General features: G+C 32.4%; 1 protein-coding gene across 3 annotated transcripts in view; it reads right to left on the bottom strand.

Moving 5' to 3' along the window:
* The window catches only part of LOC137655142 (uncharacterized), a 90,597-nt gene that overhangs the window by 71,693 nt on the left and 3,904 nt on the right, over window positions 1–15,000 (bottom strand). For all 3 annotated transcript variants that reach the window (XM_068389022.1, XM_068389021.1, XM_068389023.1), the window contains exon 2: window positions 11,695–12,276. In XM_068389022.1, coding sequence (XP_068245123.1) covers window positions 11,695–12,006 — 312 coding nt within the window. In that variant the 5' untranslated portion in view covers window positions 12,007–12,276. The remainder of the gene's footprint in view (window positions 1–11,694; window positions 12,277–15,000) is intronic.

The following is a 15,000-nucleotide window of genomic DNA, read 5'->3' as shown; positions in this document are numbered from 1 at the left end:
GGGGACAAAATCGAAGCAGCCGTGATCCAGGTTACAGTCATTGAATAGAAATTAAGAAGAAATTAAAAACTAGAAGAATAATAGTGTTTATGTGTAGTTGAGTATCACAAGAAACTGGACGATTAATAGATAATCATTATTTGAAAAAAATGTTTCTCTGGAATTTGATTCGTTTTAATCGTGGCTACAAGGACAAACGGAAACTGGATTGATATTGACTAATGTTTGAAGGCGAGTTATAAACCTCTGAAAACTTGTAATGATCGGTAACATCCACACGTTTGATAAGAAATACATATCAATAATTACTAAGTATCTCAAAAAAAAAAAAAAAGATGGCTAGAAAAAACGGGGACATTGAAGGTAATGTGGAGTCGATTGTAAATTAATTTTAATTCCATCATTGGAAGATATTGTTTTATTCCCGTATAACAATGAATTTATCAAAAAAAAAAAAAAAAAAAAAAAAAAGTAAATGAAATCAATAGGCCATATCAAATAGTATATGAAACACGGTGATTGCTGATATTTGCAAACGCACAAATAAACGTAGTGAAACAATTATGAGGTCGTTAAATCACGAGTAGAAGCGGTGATCAAACAGTTTTGCGTTGATCATTGGAAGGATTCTTTTTGCAGGCAGTTTGTGGGGTTAGGTAAATTGACTAATTAGGAGACAATGTTTCATCCAAAATCTGAAAGTTTGAAATATGAATTAAAATGAGTACACACACAATAGATAAAACTACAGCACATATGGCAAACCTCCATCTATAAAGTAGAATATCGTCATTGTGACGTTAGTTGATATATGTCTGACAGAATAGTGGAGACAGCTTTTATAATTATTATCCCCCATGGATGTGCATTCACGTGTAGATAAAAAGCTGAAAAGGAGCGTTATTATCATTGTTGCTGTTTTTGCCCTATATCAGTACACTATCATACAAAGCCGATTAAAGATGAAAGTAACTTTATATTAAGCCTCCATAGAGGCTTATGTCGTAATGAAGCACCAAAAATATCAAATCTAAAGGGATTAGATCATTACAAGACTTATATATAAATGAGTATGTTATATAAATGAGTATGTATAATCAGCTGTTACTAATCCACTGCAGAACAAGGGCCTCAAACATGTCCTTCCACTTGCTTCTGTTAATGGTCTTTTTGTGCCAGTCCACACCCGCAAACTTTCTTATTTTGTCAATCCATCGTCATATTTTTTCTTCTGCTTCGATTGCAATCTTTAGGGACCTATTCTGTTATTCTAAATGTCTATCTATTATCTGTCATTCTCATTATATGTCTTGCCCATGTACATTTCTTTTTCTTACATGAGAGCAAACTAAAGTGTTAATCCCATCATTATTCTTTCCATAGCTCGGTGAGTTGTAAGTAGCTTATGTTCTAATGCTCTAGTAAGGCTCCAAGTTTCTAATGCATAATTCAATACTGGTAGGCCCATCTGATTAAATACTTTTCTTTCAAAAGAAAGTGGTATTTTACTTGTCATAATCTCATTATGTTTACTAAAAACTGTAAAACCATCTATCACATGCTTGTGCTTCTTTTAATTTAGGTCCTCGGTATGTATATTCATTAGCAATCTCTAGAGGTTTGTCATAACGCTTATTTTAGTCTCTGCATTCGTATTGAATTTTATTCATACTAATTTTAAGTCCTACATTTTTGCTTTCCCTATTCAAATCTTCTATCATATTTTGCAATTCCTCCCATGATTCCCTAAACACTATATATATATATATATATATATATATATATATATATATATATATATATATATATATATATATATATATAGTGTTTAAGGAATCATGGGAGGAATTGCACACGAGTGGGATGGAGTATGTGCATTAAATCTTCATGAGTTAATATCGCCTTAATGCACTGAACGAAACTGATTTTATTTTATTTTATATCCAAGAAAGGAAGAAAAGTAATATTGAATAAAATGCGGGTCATCTGACAATAGAGAAATGAAAGAATTATTGCTTTTGATATTTTCAACGCTCTCTGCATGAGAGAAAGCGAGTGCTAGTAAAAGGGAGAGAATATAAAAATCTGTTTGTATCTTTCAACGGAGAAACGTAAGATCTTTGTGAAAATATTTAATATCATACCTATCATAAATTTTCCAAAGTTTTGTCATCACCCATTTAATGTATGTTTATTTACTAATATCTATCTATCTATATATACTGTATATATATATATATATATATATATATATATATATATATATATATACATAAATATATAATATGTATATGAAATATGTATATATATATATATATATATATATATATATATATATATATTTATATATATATATATATATATATACACCATATATTTCTCGTCAACGATCGCTTATCTAAACGAAATCTTAATAAACATATGCATCGTTTATTATTATTATTATTACTTGCTAATCTACAACCATAGTTGGAAAAGCAGGATGCTGTAAGCCCAGGGGCTCCAACAGGAAAAGTAGCCCAGCGAGGAAAGGAAACAAGGGTAAGTAAATATTTTAAGAAGAGTAACAAATAAAATAAATATCTCTTATATAAACAAGATAGAACAGCGAGCCCGAGTGTACCCTCAAGCAAGAGAACTTTAACCCAAACAGTGGAAGACCATGGTATAGAGGCTGTGGCATTACCCAAGACTAGAGAACAATGGTTGGATTTTGGAGTGTCCTTCTAGAAGAACTGCGCACCATAGCTAAAGAGTCTCCTCTACCCTTATCAAAAGGAAAGTGGCCACTGAACAATTAGTGCAGTAACCCCTTGGATGAAGAAGAATTGTTTGGTAATCTCCGTGTTGTCAGGTATATGTGGACAGAGGAGAATAAGTAAAGAATACACCAGACTATTCGCTGTGGGTGTAGGCAAAGGGAAAGTGTACCGTAACGAGGGAGAAGGATCCAATGTAGTACTCAGTGGCCAGTCAAAAGACCTCATAACTCTCTAGCGGTAGTATCTCAACGTGTGGCCAACCTACTACCTAACGACCCAAATCTACCCTCACCCAGCTCCTATAAATTCAGATGTATAATTAAGTAATTATTCGCAAGACTGGTATATGTTTCGATTAATAAATGTTTTTCATCTATGGAGATTATTTGAAATTTGGATCCCGTAATAAATTAAGTTAGTTATGTTATAAAAACGATTGTATACGCGAATTTAACGTTACTTGTAATTTTGGCATGATTTTTGTTGATAATTTTTGATACCAATGAAAAAACCGTTTCCATTTTTCTTTTGTCCGAAAACAGGAACTGGGAGATTCTTAGCATCCCGCTACGCCGGAGACTGGGGGCCATTCTGTCATCTCTTCCGTTCCGTATTGAATTAAAAGCTCAAGATAGAGACGACTGGGGAAATCTAACTGAGGCCCTTTGCGTCAATAGTCGTAGGAGGAGATAATGATGATGAAAACAGGAACATGCTAACAGCATATATACGACAGAATAAAGCCAGTCAGATATTTGTTAAGAATACGAGGACTAATAATTGATATTATTAGATATAAAAAGAGCTGGTCAGACTGTTATTCCTTAGATTTTTTTTTCATGCTAGCTATAGTAAATGGGGTGATATTCAAACATTGATCGCCATTCACGAGTCTATACCCGTTGGATTAATATTCCATTCAGCAACTGAACCCAGATCGTTGCTTAATGATACCTTTAATAGTTGTCATCTATCTGATGGCAGCAGCTGGTTTTCCTGTGCCATATTTGGTGGTTATCTGCAGGCTTGTACTTGGCTTTATAGGGAAACCTGTTATTAATATTATTATTATCATCATCATTATTATTATTATTATTATTATTATTATTATTATTATTATTATTATTATTATTAGGAAGTAGCAGTGTTCTGAGGGTTCTGTAAGCAAAATGATTATAAGTGCTACTCTGTATTCGGATAATTGGGGAAATTTGTTTATATATTTATATATATATATATATATATATATATATATATAATGTGTGTGTTTGTGTGTGTGTGTGTGTGTAAGCAAGTATAACACTGGCATCATATACACACACACACACACACACACATATATATATATATATATATATATATATATATATATATATATATATATATATATGTGTGTGTGTGTGTGTGTGTGTATGTGTGTGAGAGAGAGAGAGAGAGAGAGAGAGAGAGAGAGAGAGAGAGAGAGAAAGAGAGAGTATTTGTGTATGTATTTGTATGTGCATTTACACACAAACTTACTGTATATAGTTGAATGACTTTGTATGTATATTTATTTAGATATATATATATATATATATATATATATATATATTATATATATATTATATATATATATAATATATATATATATATATTATATATATATAATATATATATTATATATATAATATATATATATATATATATATATATATATATATATATATATATATATTCTTACGAAGCTGGTCTAGTGTAGAGTAAATACCATAGTTTATTAATGATTTCATTCATATTTTATATTGTTTTCATATATGCATTGAAGAAATGAATAGCCAGCTGTTGAAATGAGCCCCTCTCATGTAAACGTAAGTGTGATATATAAATTACGAAAGACTTTCATTGAGAATTTCATTGTATTCTTTATTCAAGGTTGTATATGTAAATTTGCGCTATTTTTAAGACTTAACTTTTTATTTCACGTAATTTTGTTACGAACTCTTACGTAAGCTGTTTGAGAATGTTATTTGATCATACACAATATGAACAAGGGCTTAGGTAATGTTCTTTTATATTTTATGAGCTATTGCGTTATGTTTGAGAGAGAATGCTCAGTAACATGTGCTTTGGAAAATTTTCTACCACGTGCTTTGGAAATTTTGCGAAGACCTGGTGATAGGATGTTATCTTTTTTTTTATTTCGAGGACAAAGTGTGGGAGGAGCTAGCTGACTGAGAGAGCCTTCTGGCGTGGCGTGAGTAGCGTGAGTAAGGGCGATACTTGACAACTCTGGCCTTTTGCTCAGCCCACCATGTTTCCCAGTTCGTTGGGAAATTTCTAGAAACAGTTAGGTTTTATATAAAAAGTGACACCAAGGTTACAGATAGAGATAGAGATTCCTAGCCTTAAGATTGTCATCTCCTCACCTCTCTCGCTCTCGCACGCAACCCAGTGTATTGTTTTTTAGTGTTCGGTACATATAGTGTGTCCTCTCCTAAGGGACTCTGTGCCCCAAAGCAAATCGTGTGTCGAAAAGATACGCAAGACAAAACGTGGATTTTGACTTCATTGTATTAGGGTGAGTGTTTGCAATGTGTAAAGTTTTGTAAACGGCCCTGTAGGAAAGTTAGATTTTTTATCGTGATCTGGTTATCTATTTTCATTAAGTTTCAAACTTGAATATTACATTATTCAGATTTATTTTCGAGCTTCTGTATAATTTACATTTAATTATTTCTTTTGTCTTAGTCAAAGGTTTATTCAAATTTAACATTTAAAGTCAAGTTATATAATTATCAGATCGTATCATATTGGTCTTAATCTAAGTTTTGTTCAAACCTAATTTTTTTCGAGTGACTTATTTTGTTATTATGTAAATTCTTTCAGTGTTGTAATTTATATAGAATAAGTGTATTTTTTTAAAGAGTGTATTATTCCAATCAATATTGTTTTGAATCAGATTATGCACATATCCTGTTAGGAACCACGGTAAGTTTTAAATAATACTTAAGAGTAATTACCCAGTTTTGTTTTGAGTACCTTTGGATATTCAGTGCTTTATATATTGCTGTCTGGGAGTTATTTAACTGTCTCAGAATTCGTGTATTAATATTTTAAAGTGTAACAGTTTAGATGTAAAAGCATACAAGTGAGTTTGGAATTCGAGAGGTTCAGTAGCTTGCCAGTAGTAATATATATAATGTTATATGTTTGGTTCCCAGTCACGGGCCATAGTATAATATATTTTTGGGGCCCAGACCCAGGAGCCATAATAGTATAATATACATACAATTTATATATATATATATATATATATATATATATATATATATCTATCTATATGTGTGTGTCTGTGTGTGTTCGTGTGTACTGTATACAAATATGTGTATATATGTTATAACGAAATCTTTGTTAGTCTGAGTTTAACTACTGTATAACAGCAGTGGAACTAAGTGTAACTATCTGGCATTGGTGCAATATCTCAAGACTTTTGAGGATCTATTGTATGATAAGGACCTCTTCGTATAAGGGAATGCCCTTCTATTGGTGATTCCTATTCTCACGAGGTAATCAGTGATCATTTATTTCTTTTAACTCACGCGCGAGTGTTATTATATGCTGGTGAGCCCACATATGTCATCATAGAAATCAGCTGATTTATCGCGAATAACAAAAGGCTATCGAGTGCAATATAGCTACAAGTTTTCGTGAATACTCGGTGACTAGTTTGAGGTCAGAAAAGTGGGATAAAACGTCAGCATTGGATAGTTATCTTGTGAATTACTAAAACTCTGAACAAGATGGTGCTCTATAACACAGGCAAGGCATGGAGGGATATTGCTGCAATCAGTAAGAGTAAATTCCATGAGTTGGCACAACAAGAACTAGACCTTCTGATAACAGAGGTCGCTAATAGCTCCAAACAGTGTGATGGAAAAATATTCTCAAACATATTGAAACAATATGATCCAACAAACAGGAGCAAGTCTGCGGAAAACATCATCAAAGTAATAGAAGAAATTTCAAAGAAGATCCAGGTGATAAAGAGACCTATAAAGAAAGTTTACATCAATCAGCACATAACATCAAAGAACAATAAGAAGTCCAATATGGTTAATATGCTGATTGATGCATTGGGAAAAAGAATGCCAAAATGGTGCAATACATGTAAGATGTAGTACCACTTTATTAATCCGCATCAACTGATTAGGAAATGCGATGCATGTCATGTACCAACACACCCTACTTGCGCTGAAGTACAACAAAAAATGAATAATAAAGACACAAAGGTATTCTGCTCAACATGCTTAGTCTGGATAGAAAATATAATTAAGTCGATACTGAATCTGCAAGTAGTTGAAGAAGAAGAGAAAAATGAACAGAATATGTGTAAGGATGCAGAGGAAATCATTGATACAACACATAATGCCATACAGCAACATACTTTCGAAGAAATAAATTATCAGATGGAGACAAATAATAGACCCAAGAGACTCTACCCAGACCTACATACTTTTAGGGAAGAGCAAGAAAATGAAAAAAAAGAAAAGAAAGATATAGTCTGCAATTTACTGAAAAGGGGGAATTGCAGATTTGGCGAAAGATGCTACTACAAGCATTAAAAGATATGCCATAATTATGAATTATATGGTAAATGTGCATATTTAGACGGATATAGTGACGAATATAGAGATCTCCATCCAAAAATATGCAAAAATCTGAAAGAAAGAAAAGGATGCAGATTAAAAAAAATGTCGAAATATGCATTCTGCAACCATGATTGAAAGTCAGAATACTCAAAAGCAAACAGACAAGAAAAATGAAAGCAAAAATGAAGCAAAAAAGAAACAAAAAAAAAAACAAGCCGAGTATATACCGCGCTACGCTCAAAAGGCCCCAAGATATGATGCCTTTCAACCCATATATGCACAATTAGAGCCCAACCACAAAGAATGCATCTATAATGCCAGAGGTTGGTGCAGATATGGAGATAATTGGAGGTATACTCATATAAATAAATATGAAGGCAAAAGAGCCAAATATAATAGAAAAGTTGGATTTTTTAATGGCAGAATTCTTGGAAATGAAAAAAAAAGAACATCATATCAGAACAGGAAGGAAGCATGGGAGAATCCATATTATCACCAATAATAGATATTTGGGGATGAAACACAAACCATCATAGTGATGAATGCACTGGATTTAGTCATGTGTAACTCTAAAAGGAAAATGAAGTTCTTAGAAGATATATTAAATATAAGTGAAACATGGTATTCCCAAGAGACTGGCAGTGATGACCAGATAAAGGGTTTCCAAACATATAGATCTGACAGAACAAATAGGAATCAAGGGCGAACCGCAATATATGGAAGACATAAATCAAGGAAAAGTCTGTGAAAAATACAGCAACACAGAATGTGAATTGATTGCGGTAGAATTTGAATATGAAAAATTAGTGAATATTGTAGTTTACAGACCCCAAATACTAAGGAGTTTGACATAATAATAGAAAAAATAGATGATATATGTAGAAACCATAAAGACTGGAATATACTCCTATCCGGAGATTTTAACTTTCCTTTCGTGGATTGGAAAGAACGGATAGAAGAAAGTGGTTGTATGTATACATATGAAAAAGAGAGTAATAGTAGCGCAAAAGATAAGAGGCAATTTGAAAAGATTCAAGATATGCTATTAGAACATAATATGTAACAAATAAACCACATTCCAACAAGAAAGGACGATGTCCTAGATTTAGTATTTGTGAATTAGGTGAATTATGTTAAAGAAATAATAGTGTAAAACACTTGAATTTCAGACCACAATGTCATAGAATAAATAGTCCATTCCAAAGCAAGTGAACGCAGAGATAAACAATGCACAAAACGATAGGAAGGATATGGAAAATATAATTTTTATAGTAAGAATATAAAATTGTCAGAAATAAATGAAGAATTGAACAAAGATTGGAAAAATATATTCGTAAGTGATAATATACAGATAAACCCGGATATACTGTATAAAATACGGGAGAAAATTTTTGAAAAATATGTACCGAAAAAAAGATAAACATCAGACATGCATGACAAGAGACAGAAGGATCTTATTTCAGAAAATTAGAAAGTGGAAGAAAAATCTTGCAAAAGAAAAAATGTATGGAAAATGATGGAAATAAAAAGTAACATAGAAAATGCAGAACAAAAGATTATACAATCGAAATAAAATGAAAAAAGGGACTTTGAAGAAAGGACACCTCAAAATATATATATAAAAAAAAGACCAAAGTACTTTACTCTTATGCAAACAGATGAATAAAGGGAGATTAGAAATAGGCCCTCTAAGAATTGAAGGACGGTTGACGATTGAAAAAAAAAGAAATATGCAACATATTATCAGAAAAATATAAGAGTGAATTCATGCGAAGAATTGCGAATGAAAATAATGAAACAGAAATGAGAGAAGAAAATATTAAATATCTGACGGATATAGATATTAATGGAGCAGATATTGTGCAGGCTATAAGCGAAATTAAAAATGGATCGGCGGCGTGGCCAGATGGAGTTCTAACAATTTTGCTAAAAAACTGCACACACTATCACTTGCAATACTGTTAAGACAAAGTGTAGATATGAGCGAGATATATGTTAAACATTAAATAAGCATATATAACCCCTATTTTCAAAAGTGGATCAAGACTAGAGGCAAGCAATTATAGACCTGTTAGTCTAAGATCACATATTATGAAAGTGTATGAAAGGGTAATAAAAAAGATAATGAATCATTTGGTTAAAAATAATTTATTTTATATAGGTCAACACGGTTTTGTGCCTGGAAAAGTACAAAAACCTAACTGATAGCACACTATGAAAACATACAAAAATATGATAAATGAAAAGACACAGATGTGATCTATCTAGATTTTGCAAAAGCCTTTGACAAGGTAGACCATAATATATTCGAGAAAAAAAAGGAGAAAGCATAATATTGTGGGAAAGATAGAAAAATGGATAAAAGAATTTCTGTAAAACAGAAAACACATAGTGGTTGCAAATGACGAGAAATCAGATGAAGCTCAGGTAATATCTGACGTGCCACAGGGTACAGTACTAGCTGCACTGCTGTTTGTTATTATGATCTCAGACGTAGACTGTAATGTTAAAGACTCTGTAGTGAGAAGTTTCGCCGATGACACAAGAATAAGTAGAGATTACTTGTGATGAAGATAGGAACTCATTACAAAGAGATCTAAACAAAATATATGAATGGGCGGAGATAAATAGGATGGCATTTAACTCCGATAAATTCAAATCAATAAATTATGGAAACAGAGAAGGAATGGTATATGCATACAGGGGACCTAATAACGAGACAATTACAAACAAGGAAGCAATTAAAGACCTTGGTGTAATGTTAAACAGGAATATGTTATGCAACGACCAGATAGCAACACTGTTGGCTAAATGTTAAGCAAAAATGGGAATGATATTCAGACACTTTAAAACAAGAAAATCTGGACACATGATTATGCTTCACAAAACTTATGTACGTAGTATACTCGAGTACTGCAATGTGATATGGTAGCCACACTACCAAAAGGATATTGCACAAATAGAGTGTACAAAGGTCCTTTACTGCTAGAATAGAAGAAGTTAAGGACCTTGACTACTGGGAAAGACTGCAATTTTTAAAATTATACAGTCTAGAAAGGAGAAGAGAACGATACATGATAATACAAGCATGGAAGCAAATCGAAGGAATTACTGAAAACATCATGGAGCTACGAATATCAGAAAGAGCAAGAAGAGGTAGATTAATAGTGCCCAAAACTATACCAGGAAAACTAAGGAAGGCACATAGGATATTAATCCACAACACACCAGCATCGATAATGCAGCGACTGTGCTGCCAGCTCATCTAAGAAACATATCAGGAGTGAGCGTAGATGTGTTTAAGAATAAGCTAGATAAATACCTAAGATGCATCCCAGACCATCCAAGACTGGAAGATGCAAAATACACCGGAAGATGCATTAGCAACTCTCTGGTGGATATACGAGGTACCTCACACTGAGGGACCTGGGGGAACCCAAACATAGAATGAGGTAGTAAGGCAATAAGGTAGAATACCGGAAAAATAGATCTGTATGACTTTTTCGTTGAACTGTATGTCGATTAAATAACAAGGTAGATAGACCATAAAACTCAATCTACACATTAGAGATGAATGTCTTTGAATTACATACACAGAAGTGGATTGATTAAATATTTGGAGTCTTTTTTTTCACATCCTGATTGAAGAAGTGGAGAACAATTTAAACGTCGTGTGAGAAAGCTATATGTTATGGTGGTATTCAGTGAAGCCAAAGTGAATAACAAGGATTGTGTCTGGTATAAAGAAATAAAAGGAGCTAGTTAACTTTCAAAAGGACATCTCCGCTTTTATGGTTCCAAATAGAATATCCGTTTAGTCTATTTATAACAAATAGTATCGGTGTCGATGACCTCCGAATCAGGAGACCAGAAAATTCAAAATGAATCAGTCAATGATAGAATTCGTAGCTATTGTGTCGGGAAGAAAATAGATAACGTGAAATTTGAATAAATTGGGGGAAAAAACAACATAATTTTGTAAAGGAAAGTATTACCTATGTTCAGAATTTGGGCATTTGTGGGCGGTGGCAAAAGAAAAATGATGGTGTTCTTTTATGATGATAGGTATAGACGGGCGGAAGATTGTGCGATGGCCTACTTGATAGCTTTGAGAAAGAATCTTTTGGAAGCGTTAAAAAGTCTATTCTTTTCCCAAAAGCATAGGTTTTCAAATGTTGACTACTTAATCATACACTTACTGAAGATGAAATGCTAGAGGCCAGAAATTATTGCAATTTGCATGTATAATTTATAAGAAATACGACCTGAAACTTTACCACTAAAACATCTGAACTTGTACTCACGTGGCATATCAAGACAGCTTGGTCCTGTCTTTCGGGATTCTCCGGTACAAGTTTCTGCTCATCGTGAAGGGTAGTGAGGTCGTACTTCGACCACATTCCGTTGAAGTTCCAGTGATTCATACCATCTGCAAGATCCGTGACGTCATTGTATTCCTCCCGAGTGGAGTTGTCGTTCATGTCAGCATCGGGAATAACCTCCGCTTGATCATTGTTCCACAAAACAACTGATTCATGGGATGTTGAATGTGTAATAGCTAGTGCTATCAGGGATAAAGTAAATAACCATGCGGACGATGTTGCTTTTCTTGCCATTTTTATTTGCTATATTGTTCGCGTCCAGTTGAAAAGTCACAGTTGAACTTGAAAATTGTTAACTCTACTGGTACACTTTATGATATTTTCTTACTTTTGTATTTTGTTATGAAATATTATAAAAAGTTTTTAAACTTGTTGTGGTTTGTTTAATGATATTATTTTCAAAGACAACTTATTAAACGTCTCAATAGTTCCCTTTCTTGTTTTATATAACACGTAACAGTATTCTTGTATCAAATTTCAAATAAAGATTTCATGTAACGTATCCTGAAAAGAATTTACACATTTAAAAATATCATATTAGCGTAATTTTCAGTTTGCATTATATAAACATGTTCAAGACAAACGAAATATGGAATGTGTAACCTTAACTTTGAGGGCAATTCCTGTCGTAACAAAGACCAGAATCATCGTGTCACTATTTCTATACTTTAAATATACCTCTAAATTGCTTGTTCCCTCAACATTATCAGATAGCGATCCATAGTTATTACTAGTTATGTTTCACCAAGTTTCCTGCTGTAAGAAGTCTATGCACTCCCCCCCCCTTTTTTTTTTTTTTTTTTTTTTTTTTTTTTTTTTTTTTTTTTGAAATATTGCATTTATATTTCATTTGTGCGCTTAGGTTAACATTCCGGTTGCCTTACATTACTACCTTCAGATAGATATAAATAGAAGAAGAAAGTAGACTCTAGTGCCTGACCCTGCTACACAGTGGGACTAATAAGGTCGAAAGAGGAAGTCGTCACTAATGTGACTTGGGCTAAACGTTATGATGTACTAGTGTACGTGACCCGTCAAAAAGAACGGCTAAATATATAGATAGATACGCACACACATTCAAATTCACTCCTCTCTCACCAGGGTATGACTTCTCCCTCTCTCCATACCCGAGGGACTGAGAGAGGTGAGCGTGATCGGAAAGGTGTGTGTATATATATATATATATATATATATATATATATATATATATATATATATATATATATATATGTATGTATGTATATATATATATATATATATATATATATATATATATATATGTGTGTGTGTGTGTGTAAGTATATACTGTATATATATATATATATATATTTATTTATATATATACTGTATGTATATATATATATATATATATATATATATATATATATATATATATATAGTATATAGATATATATATATATCCAGACATTTGCACTTCAATATATAGGGGAGATAGTACGTCAATGAGATACTCTGTTTTCATCATTTGACTGTTGTCACGGTTTTATATGTACTTGATTTCACACTTTTGATTATATACTTCACCTGAAGTATTATGACTGTTACATGTTCCATACAGTAGAAATCCCAGTTCATACAAGAGACAGCTTATCAGATATCTGTGATGAATTTAAAAAATGGTAATAAATTTAATAATATTGATCTGTTTCTTATTTTTAGGATATTATGATCCCGTTGCATATTCTCACTCCTTAGTTATGCATGTAGTTGAGAGATTTTTTTTTTTTATCTTGGTGAAAGTGTTTTCATTTAGTTTTCGAAGTCATTATACTTAACAAGTATGCCGAATCAATGTTAAAAATTAAGATACGTGATCTATAGTATATATATGTATATATATATATATATATATATATATATATATATATATATATATATATATATATATATAGCATATTGGTGATCGTTCATCTTTTATGCATATTTTAGTACTACTACTATTATTATTTTATTAACGGATTTTGTTAAATTCCATCAGATTTATATACTTTCACGGTAATAAATCGATGAGTAAATTTTCTTAACTGGCGTCAATTTCGATAACATGTTAGTAATTTTAGCGTTTTATATTAGACGAAAACTTATGATAACCGAATTAAGTTGGTTTTAATGTTGATGGAAAGGATCGTCACATCACGCCCCTACTTATGCCTAATCCCCCTTTACTTCCCGTCTCCATGTTGTTGATCACGGAAGAATGATGAAAGCTTTTCTCCAAAGAGCGACCTTTGTGATCCAACTGAATAAGGTCTTTGGCTGGGACGCCCACATCACCATTGTTTTGGTGTTGTTACCTAAAGCTGCTTTCAGACCAGCAGCGATTTTAGCTCCTATATTTTGATTTCACCAATATCTAGATGGCTAAAGTGGACAGGCTAGCTGCGAGTATATTTTTGACTCATGGAACTGAATTTTACGATAGTAACACATAGTTTATTCTAAACGAACATTTCGACCATATGAAATTAAACGAAGGCAATAACACCTCATCATTCTGTATGCTAAATAGACAAACTTGAAAACCTGTCTCATTAAATGGTTAAAGATTATACTATAATATATTCTAAGCCAATTTAATTCCAAACACTAAGAGTGGAATTCACATTTTATACATGCATACACACACACACACGCACACACACACACACACACATATATATATATATATATATATATATATATATATATATATATATATATATACGTATAAAATATAGATAGACAGATATGCACGAGACAGAAGTTAATACTCGTGTATCATTCAAACTTAGGTTGCGAACACGGGTACATATCGATTAATATGAATGACCTCTCACCGTCATTGTATCAAGTATGTCAAGGCCATAAGTCTCACAACCGAAGCGGGTGCTATCAATATTGGGTCATGTGATTTTGAGATTTTCATCTACTGTTTAGGAGAATGCAGGAATTAAACAGCTATTTTGAGCCTTAGCGACTTGAAGGCAAACTTAAGAGATTCCTTGTTTCCTCTTTGGGTGTTTCTCTAAGGAAGTAAACAAATAGGAAATTACAAAAATCGGGATTTGAAATCGGATATCCATTAAATAAAGAAAAGTCGATGATTCATCCACGGAATCTAGACACAAATTATGTGAATGTTCGTGTTGACTTAGGATACAGAAACGAAGAATTAAAGAATTAGATGTGGTAAAGAAATAATAAATCTTTCGGTGATATTAAAGAATA

This window comes from Palaemon carinicauda, chromosome 16 (assembly GCF_036898095.1).
Source record: "Palaemon carinicauda isolate YSFRI2023 chromosome 16, ASM3689809v2, whole genome shotgun sequence".
Lineage (NCBI taxonomy): Eukaryota > Metazoa > Arthropoda > Malacostraca > Decapoda > Palaemonidae > Palaemon > Palaemon carinicauda.
The sequence above is the reverse complement of the archived record's forward strand: the minus strand, read 5'-3'. Positions and strand labels throughout refer to the sequence as shown.